The following is a 22,582-nucleotide window of genomic DNA, read 5'->3' on the forward strand; positions in this document are numbered from 1 at the left end:
CAATCCCAAATGTTATAGCATCATATATCATTTCTGTTTTTTTTTTTTTTTTTTAATTCTTGTTTTGACTCAGGGTTGTGGCGGGCGTTGTTACAAGCCTCCTGCCCCACCAGGAGAAGCTCATCACTAGACATGGGCTCATTTTGCTTCCTTTGCCTCCTTCTCCAATTCTTCATAAATTTTTGCACCACTTTTAGAATGCTGCTAAAAATTGATTTTTTTTCCTCTTGCCATTACCACTCTCAAATTCCACACTCTGACAGACAACTATTCCTCTGCAAGAAAAAATTTTTTTAAAAAAGGCTTCCCTGGCTCTATAAAGCCCTTGGAAAATATAAGTTAAATCCACCAGCATTTACAAAACAGGAAAATGTAGAAATAATCCTAGCTTTCTAATAGACCATGTTAAAGGATTTCTTTTACTAGTAAATCCCCTTACACATTTAAAATCAAATTTGATCTATAAGAATTAAATTTGCACATGATTTTCTAGGGAATACATCTCTAATATAAAACAAGGAGTGTGGTTATTGTTTTATTAACCACTGGCAATAAAATAGAGTAGAAAAAGTAATTCAGAGTTTTAAAAGCTGCTTTTTATGGCTTGTAGTATATGTTTCGGTTTGAATACAGACTTTATCATCAAACTGCCTTGATCTAAACCCCAGCACTGCCCCTTACTAACTGTGTTATCTTGAATAAGGTAATTAACCTCTCTGTGTCTCAGCTTCTACAACTGCCAAAAGGGAAAGAGGAAGAATTATAAATAAACTATCTCCTAGGACTGCCATCAGGATGGATGGGATGCAGCATTAAAGGTGTTTAGTGCCATACCTGGGACTTAGAGAACACTCTTTGTGGTTAGTTATGACCATACCTCATGCATGCTCGGCAAGTGCTGTACCATCTAGCCACACTTCCTGTCCTTCTGATCCCTCAATGAGGAACAGTTCTGCATACTCTGGCCCATATGATTTAGGTGGAATCAATCTTAACTCTAGGCTTGGGGGGCTGACTCATGATCCACACCTAGCTAATGACAATGGACAAAGCAATGCACCCATAGCCGGGTATATGATCCAAGTAAGACCAGTGAGGATGCATCTCTAGGCTTTGAGGGATGCTCAGGACCTAAGAGCCTTTCCCTTTGCCAGATAGATGACCACCTGGGCACTGCTGGTGTCCACCATAGCCAGCCACAGGGAAGATCTTCCAGAGAAGGAGGCCTACATGCCACAAAACATCTGTGAGGGTTGAAGAGAGAAAATGCCCTGGAAACCAACATGTATCCTTGTATCCAGATGCATTCCTCTGGACTTTTCAGTTACATGTGCTGATTTTTTTTTTCCAGTTTAAGCCAGTTTGAGCTGGGTTTTCTGTCACTTTCATCCAAGGGGTTCTGATACATACTCATGTATTGGCATGTCCTAGGGCAAGAACAGACAGTGAATCTTGCTAATTCTTCTGTGGCAGAAAAAGGGTGAGGAGAGGGGGCAGACTTGAATTGTGGACTTGGTTCTGTCTTTAGCCAGAGATTGCTGGGAAAACAGGTTCACCTTTCTGGGTCCCGCTGTACTTGTATGTCAAATAAGAGGGGAGTGAAAACCAATCTCCAAGCTCCCTTTTCACTTCTCACATTCTGTAAGGATCTATTAATCTTGGGTTCATTGCAGTGGTGTATACTGTGGTATAATTGGTTACCAATTCTCATATTTGCCTGCTTCCCTCTGTTTCAACTTTAAAAATATTCTATTAGACTCTCAATTCCTATGCGCCAAGTGTTTATTTCCCCTTCAATTTCCTTCCAAGAAAAAAAAAAACATATTTATTTTTGTGTACTTGGACATAATGATCCCATTTTCTTCCCATTTATATATTTTTAAATCTAATTAAGGTGATAAGTTCCTTGAGAGTTGAAGCTAGAGTTTTCCTGTGGGTGTAAACATTATTTTTTTTTAATTGCCAACCAAGCTGCCAGTTTTTACAGAGCAGCAGGATATGGGTTTTAAGTAATGTAAGCAGGAAATGGGTCTCCGGCCCACACCAAATAAATGCAAAAGGACTGATTTTCCCTGAATTCACATCTGGCTTACTCATTTATAATTTCAGTTGGAACTGAAATTCTCCCACAGAAAGGCAGTGTCGACATCCACGGGTACGGAACGTCAGACCAAAAGTGGAGCATGAGGTGGCCATCCTGTGAGGTCCACACCTAGAAATAATCTGGCTATTTCAGGTCATGCTTTTCTCTCTCGTGTTAGAATGTGGGCCCAGAGATAATTGAATATTAGCTTCCAATCTCCCATTCATTGATTTCAAATAATTCAATAGCTCTTAAGTTTGAAGAGGTCAAAGGAAACTGGATGAAAACTTGCAGGAAAACTGTCCTGCAGGGAACAGTCCATGCTGCATGCTTCCTTGACTAATGACCTAGCCTATTCTTGCTCCTGGGGAATCTAAAAATGACCAGGAGCCCATCTCCAAAGGCCTTAATGGGTACTTCCAGGTAAATAGAACCAAATGGCCTGGAGTCAGTGTTTCACCCGGCCCAATGGTTGAGCCATTCGAGGATGCTATTAAGGGCTTAATATCTTTCTTTCCATTTTCCTATTCACAGCTGCTCTGTCCTTGGGTGGACTTCTCCTGGAGTGGGAGCAGAGCTAACGGGCACTGGTACCTATGCGCGCCCCTGTTTCAATGTAACTGGAGAGGAGGGTGCTTCCATCCCAATATTCTGAGCATGAGTGTGGAATTGCCTTCTCCTGGACTGGCTTTGGTTTCTCATTCACACAAGGCACTGACAATTGTGGCCAGATCAGAGAAGAGGCTGCAACTGCCTTGAGACAACAGAGTTAATCTCACCCAACCCTAAAGTGTAGAAACCCAATAAATCTGAGTGCAGTTAGGAAAGATGGCTGCAAGAAACATCTGCTACCAAAAAAAACATCCATTGCAATCCCTGAGTCACAGCTCCTAGCAGAAGGCCAGTCTTAGCTTAACACCCTCAGAACAATACTGCTTGGTACAGAACAATACTGCTTTCCCTCTTTGGTCAGTCTTCTCCCCAGGATCCCATTTCCCAAGTTCCAATTCAAGGAACCCTTGATTCATTACATGGTTCTTCTAAACCCACTGCAGGATCAGAGTCGTCGGGGTGCCTGGCTTTTCATCCCACACTCTGATCGGATGCTAGCACACCTCAGGCAACTCCAAAGTCCCTGCACAGCACCCAGTCCAGAGATTCACACACACAGTGGACCTTCACAAATTGCCAGGTGATGGAAGGAATCAGAAAGTGCTTCTTCCCCTGCCACCCGTCCCTATGACTTCCTTAGCCTCGTCAAGTTATTCACCTTTCCCTTTCTTATTTCCTAGATTTGAAAGCATCAAAAGGAGAATGCAAATAATGAAAAATTTTTGTAGCCTATATATTCTTGTCCATGTTAAAGCGTGTATATTTCAAGCCCCCATTATGAGATGATTATGGACCCACCACCAACATTTACTTTATTAAAATGTTCTCTTGCATCAATACAATGTATTATCGCTCGAAAGAGGTGACTTGGAAGAAAGAAGCTAAAATCAAGTTGGGGGAAAATGTCAGTGCCCCAAATTTCAAAATGTTTCTTGTGAAATGAAAGTGATGCGATCCTTCCCAAAGTAGGACAAATTAGTACTTCTGCTAATATTCATGCTTTTCGATTCATTTTTAATCCTTGCTGGTACAAAGATCCTCATTCCCACTGTCAAGATGAGGAAATGGAGTCACCAAGTGGCTTGTCGTGTGTGTGGGTTACTCACAGCTCTGCAATATATAGAGTCAGTAACTGTTCTGAATACAAATCTGCCTTCCACAGCACCTGACTCCTGCCTTCCACCAACCGCCACTCAAGTTTTATCGGAAAATCTCCATAGTTATTCCACTTTCAGGCCACCTCTGTTTATATCTACCCTTGGCCATGTATCATTAGTGTCATGTCTGAATTTTACAAACTGTCGCCCTTCATGATTTGACTTTGGAAGCTGAGCAAATATATTTATAGATAAGGCAAACAGGGGGGAAGAAAACTTTTTTTGAGATTCCACTTACATTCTTTGGACATTCCCACTTCAAAGCACTTCTGGAGTCGACAGTACTGGCATCGATTCCTGGTGACTTTATTAATAACACAGTTCTTATCTCGGTGACAAGTGTAAATCATGTTCTTCTGAATACTTCTGCGGAAAAAGCCCTGTAAGCCAGAAGAGGATGAGAAACTAAGTGAAACAGCTCAGTTTCATGAGAAATCAGACCCAACCTTACCATTGCATTCACTGCTTTTTTCTTTGAGTAATGTAGTGAGGGCAGCAGAAAAGTTAACTTATTAAAACCTGAAAACTCTTGTGAAATATTAATAGCTCTCCCTTTGTTGTAAACCCAAAAGCCCCTTTTAATCAAAACTAGACAAGACTGTTATTATCTTGCTAAAAGAAAATGAATACCAAGCTGATTCATTTGGAAAACATCATGCAGAGTTGGGATCCCTCCAAACTGCCTGAGCTTAACTAGCTCCCTTGCTGAACAGAACAACTTCAGGTGAACCCGCTACCAACACACCCAATATACGAGGCATTGCATCTGCAAAAGAAATTATTTGCATCTTGCAAGAATCAGATCTTTTCAAGGAGTCTTCTCCAAGTTCTTTCATATATTTAGCTTCTATCATAACATTTAAAATATGATTTAATCTAGAGAGTGTTTAGAAAAAAAGCATCCAAAATTGAAAACAGAGCATAAAAATGAATGCCTGCCTATTTAATGGCACATTGGAGGTGTGCCATCCAATTTGGTAGCCATTAGCCACATGTGGCTATTTAAATCAAAATTATGAAATGAATATTAAACAAAAAATTTAGGTCCTCAGTTGTCCTAGCGACATTTCAAATGTTCAACAGGCACACATGGCTGACGGCTGCTGCACTGAACCACACACAAAATAATTCCATCACTGCAGAAAGTTCTACTGGGCAGCACTCACTGTACAGCAGCACTAACTGACAGCAGCACTGAATGATCTTTGGAAATAAAACTTTGTTTGACATACTTTTTACTACTGAGTGAATCCAGATTCTAATTGTTTAAAATATTATTTATTGATTTAGGTGGTACTGGGGATTGAACCCAGGGCATGCTAGGTGAGTGTTCTGTCATGAAACTATACCTCCAGCCTTGACCTAGACTCTATAAAAATTGCAGAGGACTGGCATTTTACAAAAATTTTTGTCTAGTGTAAGTACAAAGGATTTCTGCCCAGATGAAAAATAACATTTGCACCTAACTTTGCGTTCTCTCTCTCTCTCTCTCTCTGTGATATATATATCAGTTGTAGTTAGATACAATATCTTTAATTAACTAATTTTATTTTTATGTGATGCTGAGGATCGAACCCAGGGCCTCGCCCGTGGTAGGCAAGTGCTCTACCGCTGAGCCACAACCCCAGCCCCCAAACTTTGCATTCTTTCTTTGTACCACACCTATCTACTTACCTGACTACCCAGGTATTTTTCTCCTACCATCCTATGAACTAGCCTTCACATCTACTATTTCCCTCATCGAGGAGTTAGATACATTTTTGACATGTGCTTACTGAATACTTTTGGTTTTTATTTTTTAACTTTTGAAAATTATATTTTGACAAAAGAAAAGATTTATCCTGAGTTCTGTGAAGCATTGACGGATTAATGCAGACTTGAGAATCTACTAGCAAGGGTTCTTAATGTTCTCTTTCTCTCCCCCATTCTAGCATATTGCTTGGCAGATGATGGATAATCAAGTGATGCTTATTGAAATCATAATGAATAAATAATGAGTGGTGAAGGGCATATCTGCTATCTGCTATCTTCTCCCTCTCCTCTCCTCCCCTCCCCTTCTCTCTCTCTCTCTCTCTCCCTCTCTCTCTCTGTTACTGGGGATTAAACCCAGGGGAACTTTACCACTGAGCCACATCTCCAGCCCTTTTTATTTTTTATCTTGAGACAGGGTCTTACTAAGTTGCTTAGGTCCTCTCTAAGTTGCTGAGGCTGGCCTCAAACTTGTGATCCTTATACCTCAGCCTCCCAAGCCATTGGGATTACAATCGTGTACCACTGCCCCCTCCCATCTGTTTTCTCTGTTTTAATCACCCAACAGAAGCCTCTCTGTTGCTCTATGTATTAAAAGCCAGGATTTCACTTTATCAGTTGTGACATGACTATACCTATGCAAGAAATAATTCTTCTGAATGGAAAAAAACACACCAGTGGATGTACTGAGTAGAAAGTAAGCCTTTAAGCACATTAACAAGGAGAGCTCATGGAACACACGTTGTGTAGGATATTTCCGTGGGCACCCTCGGATTCTAATGTCTAAATACACATATTTTTACTGGCATGGTTCAATTGCAACTGCCTGGAAGCCTGGTTTAAGATTGCAACTCTTGTCCCCCTATCCTCCCCCTACACAGACATTTTCCAAGAAAACACAGTTTATTTTTATATCTCTGGAGCTACAAATAGGCTCAGAATCTAAAATACCAGGTTACAAGTATTCTACAAGCCTGATGGAATCTCTGTGGAGTGGTCACCTCAAAACCTGCCTTCCCCTGCAAGAAATACCCACAGGACCGCTTTTGGCTTCCAGATGCACAAACTCAATTTACAGAAACTTCCATTCCTCCTCTGCCAAGAAGCAGGGCCAGGAGGAGAGATCTGGCCTCTTCTGTACATGTGGAAAAGGTGTGGCAGAGCAAAGGTGACCTTCCCTGTTTATTAAAAACCTAATATTCAGTTCAGCAAATTCTTCATGAGTGACCAGGGAGCAGAGAAAAACAATCTCATGATGCTCAAGTGAAAAAAAGAAGAGAAGGAGAGAGAATTAAAGAACTTTATATGTCACTAATTAGCCAGCCCGTGTGGCTCAGTAACAATGACGACAGAAACTGAATAGGACTTCTTGGTTTTCCAAATCAGATATTTGGCAGGATTTCAGGAGAAGGTCTACGTTTCAGTAAATCATTTCCACCGTGGTAGAATTCTTGCTGACTAAAATGTAAGTGGTAAGGTATTTTTATACACAGTTTGGGTAAACAGAAATGTCCTCTGAGTCTCAAAGAAGTTTGCATCCAACAAAGCCTTCTCCTCTTGCAAAGTATAAAATAAACTTTCCTCCCCGGGAGAACACTGCTTAGAGGATCTAGTGATGATGGGCGATAGGGCACATTCCCATTATTTAATATTTTCTGTTAATATTTAATATTTTTATGTCAGCTGATACCTCCCTTTTCTTTTAACATGACTAAAAATGGAAAATTTTCATCTCTGACTTAATTGGAAAACCAGCACCAAGTGTCCACATGAGAAGGTACTCATAAAATAAATAAAACAAAGTCAAATAATACAATATTCAGATGTTATTTCACTCTCACTGGATACTGGATCTACTGAAGGGCCAGGAGCCCTGGGCCCTCCTCACTCCTTGCTGAAATGGGAGCTGAGCAGGTGTTAGAGACATATCAGGCTGACATGAGACTTTCTCTTTGAGGAATTCTGAGAATAAATAAAGTTTCTCACTGTGGGATTCATTGTGATTGAAAGTCATGGATCTGTCCAGTCGACAATTAGGAGCCTCAAAAAATAAAATAATAAAATGAGGGGTGTCATAGGTTGGGAAACAAAACTGTGATCCGAAATTTGTCAAATGTAAAAATGGGCTTCCGAAGTACAAACTACATTCAAATGTGACCTTTCAGTACAGAAAGAGCCCTGGAATTGTGGGGTTGAACCCCTGGGCAGCAGCCTTCTCATTACCACTGTGAGGACTTTACTGAGTCCCAACTCCAGGGGCTAAGGTTTCTCATCTCCTAAATGATAGGCTGGGCAATTTATTTTCAAAATCCTTTCCAGCTATAAATTTCTGAACCCCAAGTGTGTCACCACAACAGTGAGCTTGGGAGTGAAATCAAAGGAGCTTCTATGGGAAAAGAAAATGGCCAAGGAAGAACTGGTGGGAGAAGACTAAGGAAAAGAGACCTTCTACTTGCAAGGCAAAATACTTAAAAATTTTAAGACCAATCCAGACCTGAAAGGAGCCCAACATGAGGGCTTTGCATTTATCTTAGAGCTGAGTCATCAGGAAGTACTTCAGGCAGATATCTGTGACTGGGTTGACATTGAACACTTCCATAATGTCCCAATGGCTTCTAGTGAGAAGCCTGGGGATCTTGTTTTCTGAAACTAGTCTAGGGCTGCTGACACCATGTCATTACTCCTTAATTTTTCTTGAACCTAGAAACCTTCTGTAAGGTACCCCCATGTCAAGGAAGCCACCCCTGGTGGATTTAAAGATACCAAATACTCCCTCTTTCAGGTATCTTTGGTATTTTGCTTTTCCTTCTATTTTACACTATTCAAATGTGATACTTAAGTATTAGCCAGTAACGGTGGCGCACACCTGTAATCCCAGCGGCTCAGGAGGCTGAGGGAGGAGGATCATGAGTTCAGAGCCAGTCTCAGCAAAAAGTGAGGCCTAAGCAATTCAATGAGACCCTGTCCCTACATAAAATGCAAAATAGGGCTAGGGATGTGGCTCATTGGTCGAGTGCCCCTGAGTTCAATCCCCAGTATCCCCCCCAAAATAAATAAAAATAAAGTATTAAATAGTAATTCTACTGGGCTGGGGTTGTGGCTCAGCGGTAGAATGCTTGCATAGCACATGCGAGACCCTGGGTTTGATCCTCAGCTCCACGTAAAAGTAAATAAATAAAATAAAGGTATTGTGTCCAACAACAACTAAAAAATATTTTTTAAAAAATAGTAACTCTACTGTAGAGGTTACATGGGTGACATCAGGGAACTCCAGTCTGCAGTCAGTGGTCACAGCCTTTGGGAGCTCAGGTACTATGCTTTTCTGGTTAGGGTGCACGGTGCCACCATCAAGGGAGCTGGCTTCCCTGCTGTTATCCATGCCTCTCTGCCAGGGGAGAAGGATGGGCAGGGAGGCCATCTCCCACAAACTATAGCAGACAAGTTGGTGGCCCCAGGCAGTATCTAGGATGGCTTCCCCAAAATGAAGACAATGGATATGGGTGGGGTAAGGGGAAGACACAGGCAATAGTTGCCCAACAACTGGTGGAAAGTGTTTCAATTTTCAGCTTAGTAAAAAAAAATATTAGTAAATGTCACATGAGTATCCTAGGGCTAGGAGAGAACTTGAGAAATAGTATATATTCAATAGCTAGTGGTTGGTTGATTGAATGAAGTCCCAGGTATAACCAGAGTCGGCATGACAGTCCTGGATTTGTTATACCTTAGTTCTTTAAAATATTCCTCAATACTAAACTTATCTCTCAAGGATGCTATTACCTGTACCTAAGAAACCAAACCACAAGATTTCTGACATTAGTAGAAGACCCACTGATTTAAGTAGTGATCAGATTGGTCAGTGGGTACTTTAGTTGCTTAACTATGACTTGATCAGGTTAACTATGACTTGTGTTGTCAATCCTACCTTTCATTAGCTACTCAGGCTTTCTTTTAATCAGTCATGACATTTGTTGATTAAACAGAACTTTGAGTTGTTAATTATGACTTGTCGGTCCATTTACAATCCTCTTGATTAACCATGATTTGACTAACCATGACCTCTGTTGTTTGTGACAGTTAAAGCCAGTAACACAATTAACACTAATTATCCAGATCAAAAAGTTAGATCTGCATCAAACACAGACATAACTGAAAAACTGAGTTGCATTTTCTAACCACAGATTTTTTTTTCAACCTTTTCTTATCTCATGCTCTCCTGATCCTGCTATCAAAGAACTGGAGTCCAACCAAAAAGGTGGGGACCCTCATACAGTGAAGAAGGTCAAATATGTAGATTAGAGCTGTTTGGTTCATATATGAACTATAATCATGGAATAATGCTCACATTCTATTAGATTCCTTTCCCCTTACACTGGGGGTATGAAGTGCCATTGTTCCAACACATCCTATATTGTCTACCGCACAGAAACAATCCTAAGTCAGAAGAAAAGATAACTTTCTCTCTTTTGTCTGACTATCCTCCTATACCTAAATACTTTTAATTTCTAATTCCTTTGATGGACTAATCTTAAATCCCAAATCAGCAAGGACATGGAGAAAAGTAACTCTGCTCCCTCTCATCTTCACACTTTGACATGGGACCAAGTTGGGCCACCTTCTCATTTCTAGTACTTTCCAATCATGCTCTGGGTCCCCCTACACCCAACCCCGCACAGGGCCTATGTCACCTCCTAGTTCTCAGATGTTATCATGCACCACATTCTCCACCTTCTCCCAAAGAGGAAGACTTCTATTGGTTTAGAATTTAGCCTACCAAGTGGGAATTAGGCTATAGTTCAGGTACATGTGTATTTGAATTCTGACTTTGTCATTAACTACCTCTGGGGCCTTAATTGAGTTATGCAGAGGCCTCAATTTCCTCACCTACAAACAAAGGATGACAACAAGGGAATTCATGCAAAATGAGCCCAAGGCCTGGAACACACCAAGTGCCCAGTTGATGGTAGTGATTGTTACAGACAAAGCCCCTTTTCTCAAGATTTTGTTTTGAGAAAATTTCCATATACACTTTGTGATTAGAATAAAAATTACCAAACAGGATAAAACAGTATTCTGAATCTCTGAGCAACATAGGCTTTTGTGGGTAGGCAATCTCATGATTCTCAAAGCCATCTCTGTATTCATTCATTCACTTATTGATGCAATCACTTGTGCCCATTGGTTGGTGGATGTGGCAGGCTTTCTTGAGGGCACAAAAAGATATCTGAGGTGTGGTCCTATGTTTCTCAATCTATAAGAAACAAAGACAAGTGAACACTATCAAGCAAATGCCACCAACCTGTTTGATAAGAACTTTAATGGAAATAAAAAGCGAAGAGATGCCCGGTATAGCTTTTGGTGCCTAGTAGTTACGCATCAAGTATTTACTGAGTAAATGAAGGCCACAGAAGTTCAAGTGAATTAAAGGGGAATTGGCACCCTATCCCAGCTCTAATGAAGGGGTAGTATTTGAATGGCAGGCTTTTCCCCAAGAGGAATACTGTGCGTAAGCAAAGAGTTCAGACGTAAGGAAACACAGGAACGGACAGTGGCCCAAGTTGGCTGAGATGCAATGTTGGGGTATGTGTGTGTAAGGTACAACTGGAAGAGAGGGCTAATGTTTGGACTGGGGAAGGTCTTGAAGGCATGCCATACATTTATTAGGGATATATTATACCCATCTGTACAAGAAAAGACAGGGTCAGAATCATATTCTGCTAAGATTATTCTGGGACTCTGTGTCTTTGACTCAATCATGCATTTATTTATGCACATATTGAAGCACATATTGAGATCTGGTACCAATACAAACCAATAGCTGAGCTGGCCCTTGGGTCTGGGCAAGAATGTAGCCCAAGAATCCTTGCTTTCTGAGATAACAGTGCAATGTGCTGACTCATATTTAATCATACAGTTGCTGGTGAGGGTTCATACTGTGCTATTCTATCTGGAAGTTGTTTTTAGCCTTATAGCCATTTACATTAAGTTTAACATGTGTGGAATGCATGATGATTATTTGAAGAAAGACACTAAAACTTTTTTATTTTTTCAGAAAGACGATTTGGCACCATATCTAGTCATAAAAAGTGTATTGGGTCAGGACACATTCACCCCAAAAGCAGTTTGGGAAGCACGTCTATTTGAACTGAGCGGCTGCCGAGTTAATTTCTATCCCATGCAAAGTTCCAAAGGGTCATTTCTCCTTCTAGAGCGAAAGAAGAGGAAGAAGGCAAGGGGCCTTACTTCGTCCTTGTTCCTTGGCTATCAGGAGGCAAAGATTCCCACCCCATCTCAATTAAAAAGTAGCCAGGTGTCTGCCCCAGGTACTCCTCCACCCACCAGCAAGCCTGCAGCCTGTGCAGTAAGACTGGGGCTGGTGCAGAGCGGTGGGTCCCCTTTCCAGCCAGAAGCAAAGCTGCTGCCAAGTGGGAGGTGAGTTTGGAATAATCCCATCACAGCCACTTTGGGAAGCCTAGTTTTTTGAGACCAGGAAACACGTTGCCTTAAACAAACAAAAAAAAACGCCCTCCGGAGTGAGTGGAAGTCTATGCGTGACAACATCTGAAAAGTTATTAATAGCCAGATTTGGGGGGGGAGAGAGAGGGAAAAGTGAAGACCTTTTCACCCCATGGAAAGACAATGGGTGAGAGGGAGGGAGAAAGTAGAAAAACAGCCTCCTATTTTGATGACAGAGAGCTTCCCGCCTAAGCAGGGAGGGGGGGCACCAGCCTAAGGCAAAGAGCGTTGAAAAAAGTCAAGTTCAGGAGGGGACCCAGACTCGGGGCCAGAAAAGGAAAACAACACAGAACTCATACTCCAAACCAGAAAGCCGAGTTGTCCCGAGGGGTAGAGGTTCAGAGTCGCTTTTTTTTTTTTTCCCCTAAAATAAATAAATAAATAGATCCCTCTACACCCAGACTTGGTCCCAGGGTTGGGAATTCAGCGTAGATGAATGACCATGGGAAGAGCGATGACCCTAACTGCCATGGTTTCTGGTGATTCCATGGCACCTCTTGCTGCTCACTTGGAAGGAGTCTTGGGTCCTCTCCCTCAGAACCTGAGTGTACATTTTAGGCCTCCCCGTCTCCTTTCAGCACCCCTGGATCAGAAGCTTCCTCGGCACACACTCTGGCCCTATTTTATGTGAGATGCCTGAGAAGATGGTTCTAAAGAAGGCAGTGATTACAGATTTAGCAAAAAAAATTGTCTCTGTGGGAACTGATCTTTCCAGGAAGAGTATGATTACCGCATTTTCCCGGACTTTGTCAGGTGAACCCCTGAGAGCTCAAACCCTATTAGATCCAGAGGCCACAGCTCTCAATCCTTTTAATCCTCGATTAATTAAAACTCCCTGGGAATACCAATGAAAACAAGTGGCCCCGAGTTCTTAATTGAGAACGTGAACGCACGTTGTCAGAGATCAAGGTCTAAACTTCCAAAGTCTGTGATGTCCCAGGAAAGGCCCAGAGCCAATGCGTTCAGCTGAGACTGCTCCGTTTTAGAGGAACATGATCCAGAGAAGAAATGCTACTGGGTAATATAAACTGGAAACCAACGGTACAGAGAGATTACTCACTTGGGTAAAATACCTTTTAATTTAAGTGGAAAAGAAATGTCTTTTTATATTTCCAAAGCATGACCTTGGCTAAATTCATTTTTTTTTAAAAAAATGAACCAGGTATAATACCAGTCTGATTATCATAATCCCATTCTAATTGGTAGGCATGGAATCCAGCAGGTTTGGTGATCAACCATTTGAAAGCAAAATTTTCAGGGGGACCGTTTCCTAAGGCAACTAAACAGTGCTAGTTAAACTGTTGTTAAAAGGTGAAGAGGTCTGTCCTGGGCAGGGCTGGCTTCAGGGTGTGTTATCCATGAAGCCTTACAGGGTCCCTTATTCAAGAAGGACCCAGTACTTGGTTTACTGCTCTGCTGTCACTGTCTTGGAATTTGAAATCACTTGTGAACAAGTGAAAAGCATTTTCATTACACATGGCAGCTGCAAGTTACCCAGCCAGCCCTGACTCTAGAATAATCTATAGCAAGAGTTTGCAGCCTTTTTCCTTCACAAGGCCCTGGAAATCTCTGGCAGTCTGTCATCTCCTCTGATTGACCTTACGGCTGTTTAAAGACTGTGGATCAGACAGAATTAAGTAGTCACCACAGTCACACTTATTCTCCTCAGGATCCCCCTGGGATGCCTCTTAGAAATTCCAATACCTCAGCAAGAGCCAGAAAGGAAAACCTTTGGGGAGGTATTTTATGTTTCACTACCGCACTTTATTTCCCGTGTAAGGGACTCTGGGAGCTGAGGGAGTGGGGCTGGGGGTGCCAAGAAGAACACAAAGAATGTTTTCAAAATTGGACAAAAATCTCCTCCCACAGAGTACACACATCTAGGCACAATCTCAAGAAGATGCCCAGAAGTTCACTCAGAGACCTCCACGGTGTCCTTGAACCCCACCGAAGGACCATTGAAATGAAGGAAGAATTAAAAAGTAGGTCAAGAATATGGGGTTCAGCAGTTAATTGATTATCCAGAGAAGTGTTGTTGTACAGGAGGGTGGATATGACAAAGATGATATCTGGGGACCCCCTTCACTTTTCTTCAAGAGTTTACATTGAGGGGAGATGAGGTAGCACGAAAAAAACCACAGGGACAGAGCAGAAAAGCCCCCTAAAATGGAAGATTTCACTGGGCTCCACAGAGCTTTCTTTAAATCTGGTCTTCAGAGTTTACTTTAAAACAACTGAAGACATCTGTTTTCTAGATTACTTGGGTCAGTTATTTTGTGCCCTTCCACAGTGAAACCCATAGTTACCGATTTATTATCAGGATTACTCTAAATATAACAGGGCAAGAAGCCAATGCATCTTAAGATTTTAAATTCTCAATTACTTTGCTGAGAAAATGCACCAAAATAGCTCCTAAGCTTCAGCCCAGCAGTTAGCAGACCCCTGTTGGTTTTCACATTAATTAGTAAATCTTATCTGGACCCACATTAAAGATTCTCATCTGCATTGTGAAAAGGTGGGTGGGTAAGGGGGTTCAGCAGAAGGAAAGAGTCAAAACATGCTCGAATATACTTAAGCTCCTTGCCAAAGAGCATGAATTTTAAAATGTCTTTTTAGAAGTCTGGTATGCAACATTCGCCATCAACAAAGCCAGGGCTCAGCTCTATCATAACACGCTGGTTGGTGACAATGCACATCGCCATGGCAACTCTGCATATTGCACAATTCAAAGGCCTTTCATAGACACCAATAATTATGATGTACTTGCACTGTTTTATGACATTAAGGACCTAAATTAGTACAGCAAAGAAAAAAAAAATGCTTGTCCACAATTGGGTGTATTTCTTTCAAATTGACCTAATTTTCAGAACCAGTTTGGAAACTTCCCGATGGAATTTTTTCTCCCTTATTTTTATATGCGGCATAAAAATCTTGAACCTGAAGTAAAAAAGGAAGTCAGAGAGGATGTGAGGGCAGGAGAAGTAAGCCAGTCGGGCATTCACACTTAAGTCTTCAAAAAAGTCGGACAACTGGAAAATAACAGGATTTATGGGATGGGGCCTTCTGCTTCTCCTCACCACAGACATTGCTCTGACAGAGCAAAATCTCACTGAGTTTATTGGCGAAATATGGCTTGAGCTCCAGCTCTCAAAATGGATTTTTGTCCTTGTATGGAAAAAACCATGGGGACTCCAGGTTAAGGTCTGATAATGCTGAGGGCATCTCCCCAGATCACAGCTTGGCAGCACTGAGATGGTCAGCAAAAGCCTTTAGAGCTGCCCACCCCTCAAAGCTGCTCATGCTTTTGCCTATTATCCAGGCACCCCAAGTCCACAGCATGTCCCTCCGCTCTGTGACGTTTCATGTGCTGACCCCAATGGCTGCAAAGCATCTCCCGATCTTGTCTTTCAGTTCACACCAACTCATGCTTGGAAACACAGCCCTCAGGAGGGGCAGGGCTCCCAAGAAGACCATGCCACCAGCACTATCTGTTGTAACCCTCTACAACACTGTGGTGATAGACCTACTGTCTCCTTCTTCCTCAAGACAGGAGACCTATGCAGGCAGGAATGCATCTGAATCACGTGGGGACACAGGACAGGCAGCTCTTATAATTTAAAAATTACATCATAACCTAGGGTTCGGCTATTCCAAGTGGAAGGAAAGGAGAGAGAGAGATCAACAACAACAACAAAAAAAAAAACTAAATTCAACAACTATCGCAACCACTACCCAAATTCTTTAAGGAAAAGGAAGTTATATTTTCAGTGGTAAAATTCCAATATCATAAATTTAGGCAATTATGTTAATTTAATGATTTATTTCAACCTCCTTCCTTTCTTACCCCAGATTAGAAAAAAAAAAAAAATGGCTCAAATTTCACCCGCCAGCTCCTCTTTCTTGATCTTTAAAATTAAAATAGCTGTATTATATCAGCACGGTGCCAAGATTCGAAATCAAATAGGTCCCCAAAGCAAAAGGTAAAGTTCTTTTAAACAACATGAACTTGCCTGCAATTAGCACATTACAGCTTCCACCTAAGCACCAGGCTAAATAAAAAACAGACTCCCGGAGCTATTGCTATTTCAAAGACTTTAACTTTTACCCACCCCGATCCTATTTAGAAAGAGAAAATTTAGCCGAATACATAAAATTAATTTTTTAAGTGTACCTCTCTGCTTTTCCATTCCATACCTGACTTTCGCCGATAAAGAGGAGCAGCTTTCCATTACACGGGAGAGAAGGGGAAAAATAGACCCCGTAATAAAAGAGGTACCTGCCAATTAGTTAGATTGTTCTCCGGTTTTCAATTAAAGGCAGCCTAATGGATGTAGGGGGACCTGTTTTATTTTCCCTGACAGAGCTCTTATTTTTAAACTCTTAAGCTTCATTTTCCAAAATTGCTGGCTTTGGACAGAAGAAACATATATCATGAGCGAAAAGCTGTACTGATCTTCTTCCATTTCCTGTATCAAAATTGCATCTCTGTCCTCGGTGGCTACTTCCCATCTGGCTTTACAAAGCTTTCGGCTGCCCAAGATGGGCTTGTTAAGAGAGGGTGGTCTCTGAGCTTACAGCCCACTCCTGATTGGGGTGTCAGATCCCACCCCTGGAGCCAGGAAGGCTCATCTGGGAGCTTCAGGGGTATATCACCCCAGTTTTGCTCTCTTTGGATGGTAGTCCCAGGGAACTTCATTCACCCTTCTAATTGTCTCCAGAAGGACAAGGGAGATAACTTCAGAGGGTGTGTTTATTTTGAACTCATCCAAAAGTACTTCAGCTTCTCTGAAGCATCTGCCTGTGTGCGTGGAGTTTAGGGATTATTTTTCTTAGATCAAACAGGACTGAAAATTTCCTTGGACATGGTTGGCCTTCTTCCTTGGAACACACACGTTTTCGGAATGGATATTTTTATCTATCGTTTTCTCAAATGAATAATTAGAAGATCTCCACAGGCAGGTGTAGGGAAAAAGAGAGAGCGGGTGGGAGGAGGCGCCCATAAATCATGATTAAACTATATTTAACCACCAAAGGACCAAACAACCTTCTGGAAAGGAGGTAGCACTTTTGTTTCTGTGGAACAACATTGCCCCTAGCCTTGGGGAACTTGTGGGAAAAACCCCCTTGCCACCAACAAGGGTCACAGCAACTGGATCTATCCCATTATCCCCATAAACTGATGGACAATATATCTATAGAGTGGAGAAATCATGCATCATTTATTAATTTCTTTTTTTCCAACATCATCTGAAGTTTACTCAGTAAAGACCAAAGAGACTGGGCTGGGATTGTAGCTCAGGGATAGAGCGCTTGCCTAGCCTGGGAGGCACTGGGTTCAATTCTCAGAAGTGCATATAAATAAATAAAATAAAGGTCCATCAATAACTGGAAAAAAAATTTTAAAAAGACCAGAGACTCCAAGAGACCCCTAAAGACCAAGCACAACATCCTCAGGAACATCGAACATCAGAGCAGACTCTGAGAAAACGTCAACTAGTGACAAAAGTAACGCTTTCAACCTGCTGAGAGCGCTCAGAGTGCTTTTAGGAGGCCCTCAGAAAGAGAATCTGAATGAACTGTAATTTCGAGTTTCCAAATGGCTTTTATGAGCTTGCTTACCCAAAGTATTTCAGAATGGCATCTCTTTTAAATTTTTAATTTTTATCCACACACACAGGACTCCAAAAATACACTGATCTGAATCATTTGCCCCTCTTCTTGTTATCTTAATGGGCGGAGGATAGAGTGACAGGCCGGCCATTCCGCATTAGGTGTCCTCATTTACAGATTGAAAAAAAAAAAATGTGCCCGACATAAATTATTTAAAATCTATTGTATCAGTGTGTGTTCTGTAAGCATTCACTACCGGCAAAGCAGATGGATGATTTTTCACTTTTAATTGTGTTGATACCTTATCTGCTTTGTTGAAAGCGGAGAGTGGTAGGTGAAACCGCATCACACTCTGAGGAACAGAGAAGCCATGGGGTCTATTATTTAAAGCCAAAGTAACCCATTTGGTGGACGTTCCCTTTGACACATTGCTAAGGAAGGGGAAACCTGGATCTGCTATTTACGTTCGTAATGTGTGTCTATTACCTTGTCAACATGAAGGAGGTAGGCAGGGCTGAGCTCCTTAAACAAGCACTTCGAGACTGAATCAATGACACCAGACACTTCCCAGGGCCTCCCAGGCACAAAGGAAGCCACTCTGTGTGAATGAGAAGTGCGATTCCCCCTCGTCTTCGTCTTCCCCCTCCAAATCTCAGTTGTGTAGTAAAGTAACATAAATCACAGGAGAGTCTCAGTAGGTATGCTTGACCTAATCTCAACCTTGTCCTAGTCTAAATATTTGAATAACATAGAATAATAGAATTATTAACAAGTGATTGGAACCTAATTGAAATAAAATTGTACATAGGGTAGGATTCATTATTAGAAACTCAAAACGAGCCCTAGCTTCCCCTTCTCCATTCGACTTCCGAGACCATCACCAAAAAATGTACAAATAAGCCAGGAGTGGTGGCTGGCACCTGTCATCTCTGCTACTCGGGAGGCTGAGGCATGAAGATTGCAAGTTTGAGGTCAGGCTCAGCAACTTAGTAAGACTATTGCAAAATAAAAAGGGTTGGGGATACAGCTCAGTGATAAAGCACCCCTGTAAACAATCCTCAAAACCAATAAATAAATAAATGAAAATAATCTGCTGGACATGTCAGTATGTTGCCCCCCAAATACTTCAGCATTACTGATTTTTAAATACGTCTTCCAAACCCAGCAACTCAAGAATTCATTTGGGTGAACTGACAGATGAGTGGGAGGGTATTTACAGATGATGTCTATAGAAATTTTCTGAGCTCATTTATTAGTTCAGAGATCTGTCATGAATCTTTAGCCTTTTGTATTCTTGGCACCAAGTCCAGTATCTTCCCTGGCTTTTAGTAAATAGCTGTTTAAAGGATGGGTGGAGAGATGCATGGGGGAAATGATTCCATTTGCTCAATACCCTCTACCAGAGCTTCAGGATGACTGAAGAGCAAAAGCACCCAGGTGGAAATCCAAATAACTCTGGGTAGTTCACACTCTGCCTCTCACTGGCTCTGGGGCTCTGAGCAAAGAGCCTGAACCACTCCCGTGGCTCCATTTCACACGTCTGAAATGACTGCTATGGGCTCTAGTCTAGCACTGAGGTCTGTGATTTCCACGTGTCTGAAGAAGGGAGAACTCCTTCCTCAGATCCCCAAGATGAGACTCAGACTATCCTTTTTGTGAGACATGGCTGATGTGGCCAGACACCAAGAACGGAAGAGGGCCCAGAGTCTTCCATATAGGGGATCCTTTTTGTATTGATAACAAAACCCAGTGAAAAGGACAACCCCCAGCAAAAATACTCAAGTCGATAACAAGACACAAAAATAAACTGCATCATATGTGATATTTATGAGTTTCATTTCCACACTGTCAAATATAATTTGTGGCAACCCACTTCAGAGAGAGGCCAGTGTTAGCCCCTGCAAGGTTGCTACCCTCCAAACCTCACCACCCCAACCCGAGTGAGCTTCAAATTGAACTCCTGACCTCTCCAGCAATTTCCCTCAGCATCTAGAGACAGCCCCATCATCACCTCAAGCCAATGTGTGACAAGAAGAGCAGCCAGGAATGTTCTGCCTTTGTTCCCGAAGGGAACCAGAGTGCGGGAGAGGACCCTGCTTTCGTTTCCATCTGGTTTCTCCAATAAAAGGGGGAAGGAAAAAAAATAAATGGAAATGAAAAGTATACAATTAAAAAAATTACATTTAACTTCCTTTTGCTAATGTCTGTAAGATGATTTTTGGCCTGGCAGGAGACTCCAGATGGGCTGTATAATGAATATGATTTAATATGGAGAACGAGAGTTCACGGAAACACATTTCTCCAACTCAGAAGGTAGTGGGTCGCCTCACACTGTTTAATGCACAACACCGGGGCAAGTCCCTGTATTTCTTTTCTTATTGCACATTGGCCTTTAAACCTAATATCAGTGTGGCCAGACCCGCAGCCATCAAAACCAGAAGCCATCACTGTCCAGGATGAGGCTGGCACCGCCCAAAAGGCCAGAGACCACTAACCGCTCAATGTGTTTTTCCTCCAGGGTCTCAGGATTTATACCACCAATTAAGGCCATAATGAGTGCCCCAAGTTGACCTCCTAGGAGCAAGAATTAATTAAGCACAGTATTTCTTAGTGAGGCATGACATTTTTCCAAATGAGTTATACTAGGTAGCCATATTTCCTGATATTACTGGGCTTCCACGTGTGATTCTGAATTGTTAACAGAAACAGGAAGAGAAAAAAAAATCAGGGAACGCAGTTTTGTTTATGTTTTTAATTTGACAATAAAAGAAAACAATTTTTATTTTTATCCTCATTTGGGGGCAAAGAGAACGCTTTGAGTATATATTGTGAGGGCGAAGTACAAAATTATTTACATTAGTAATATAAAATTACTTCTTTCAATTATTAACATCACCATAAAAGAAAGTAAACTCACTCTTTCTAGTTTTCAAGAATGGAGAGTTGTGTTTTCTATGTATTTGTCACTCCAAATTCTTATGCTCCCATCAATTTTTTAAATTGTGGGGAAAAATTAGGTTTTAAAGTTTTCCTGTTGTGAACTGCAACTTAGGTAGTCCAATCTGGAGGTTGGTGGACTTCTGTAAAGAGCTAAATACAAACATTTTAGGCTGTGGAACATGCAATCTCCATCTCAGGTACTGCAACTATGCTGTGGCAGGGTGAAGACAGCCACACACGATACATATCAATAAATAGATAAGGAAAACCTTATTTATAAACACTGAAATCTCAATTTCATAAAATTTTCTTGCATTATATTATAATTTAATTTTTTTTTCAGAAGTAAGAGATAAGATTTAGCTTGTGGGTCCCTGATTAGCAAACTCTAGTCTAAAAGCAAGTATATTTTTAAGTAATCAGTGAGGTTTGAGAAAGCCTGATCTCCCCAACACACACACAGAGACACACACACACATGTAAGCAAGCATATACCCTAATTATCAACATCATGTACAACATCAAACTGTTGATGTAGTACAGAAATTTAAAAATGTGGCTTCAAGCATGTCTCTTTATTGCTCTGAAACAGGACATGAAGAAAAGCTCAGCCCTGAAGAAACAAGATAAGAGTGTAAGAAAAAGAAATCTCTTCAATGCAGCGGCACACACCTGTCATCCCAGTGACTCAGGAGGCTGAGGCAGGAGGATTTCAAGTTCAAAACCAGCCTCAGCAACAAAATAAAAAATAAAAAGATCTGTGGGCTTAATTCAGTGGTTAAACACCCCTGGGTTCAATCCCAGATACCAGAAAATACAAGAAAAAAGAAACCTCTTTCCTCCCTGCCCTTTCTCTTCAGGAAAACCTCCAGTCTACGTTAGAAATCACCTCCTCTCCTCCTTTACGGAGATAACGCAGCCAGCGTGGATCTGGAAATCCCTGCAGTCTACTTGCCAATTAATGTATTTAACTCTAAAGAGCAGGGGCTTTTTAATTTAGCTCATCCATCACCAACAGAACATTTTGGTAGAAAATATTAGGATTTCCAAATAACTTTATAGCTCTGTAAATTGCCAACATACCATCTGCAATTGAATTAACATTTATAACCAAACTGAAATAATAAATAAAGCAAATTACGCTGCAAATATTCGCGAGTGCCCAATATGCACTTGAGAACGATAATTAGCATTTTATAATCACGCTTCATTTTCTTTATCCAACTCCCTGTCACATTAATGATAAAATATTTTAAACTGTGCTCTATCAGCAAGCGGCAATACAATCTCTAGATTAGCTGTTAACTAACACGGGGAATGAGAAGAGTTTGTTATTTGTCCAGAGAAGTTTCACTCTCAGTCACGGGCTCCAGTCTCCCTTATTTCTTATCTCTGGGTTTTGGGGGAGTTTTCCCCCCTTGCTTCCAAAACAAGACCCAGAAAACCAATGCTTCAGTTGCACCATCCAACCCAGATGTTCTCCAGAGCCAGAGGCAACCATTCACTCACCAGCAGGAAGAAATATGATTTTAAAATTTACTACATTCTGCTGATCTAGAAGACAGAAAAGTGCCTACAGGTCAAGAAGCTTAAGTCACTCAAATGGAATAACTTACTCTCAGATAATTCTTTCTGAAGTTCTCTCTCATTATGACCTGACGTGGTCGACTAGAATGTGCAACACTTTTTCTAGCTCCAATAAAAATTAATTCAGCTACATAAATCAATAAAGTAAATACATACATAGTTTCAACTAGATTTAGCACCAATGAGTAGAATTTCCCTGAAGCTTCCCATTACCTTCCTCCAAAATCACTTCCTTAAAACAGCTGTATCCAAAAGCTTTCTTGAGTCTTCTACTTTGTGTTCCATTCCTGCTTGCGCTGTAGGTGTTTCTTGGCTGCAATTCCAATACAGC

At 41.3% G+C, this 22,582-nt stretch overlaps 1 protein-coding gene across 3 annotated transcripts in view; it reads right to left on the bottom strand.

Annotated features, from left to right (window-relative positions):
- Rarb (retinoic acid receptor beta) overlaps positions 1 to 22,582 on the bottom strand; it is a 376,875-nt gene that overhangs the window by 86,812 nt on the left and 267,481 nt on the right. For all 3 annotated transcript variants that reach the window (XM_048795452.1, XM_015489560.2, XM_048795453.1), the window contains exon 3: positions 4,091 to 4,232. In XM_048795452.1, the coding sequence (XP_048651409.1) occupies positions 4,091 to 4,232 (142 nt within the window). The remainder of the gene's footprint in view (positions 1 to 4,090; positions 4,233 to 22,582) is intronic.

Source organism: Marmota marmota, unplaced genomic scaffold (assembly GCF_001458135.2).
Source record: "Marmota marmota marmota unplaced genomic scaffold, marMar, whole genome shotgun sequence".
NCBI lineage: Eukaryota > Metazoa > Chordata > Mammalia > Rodentia > Sciuridae > Marmota > Marmota marmota.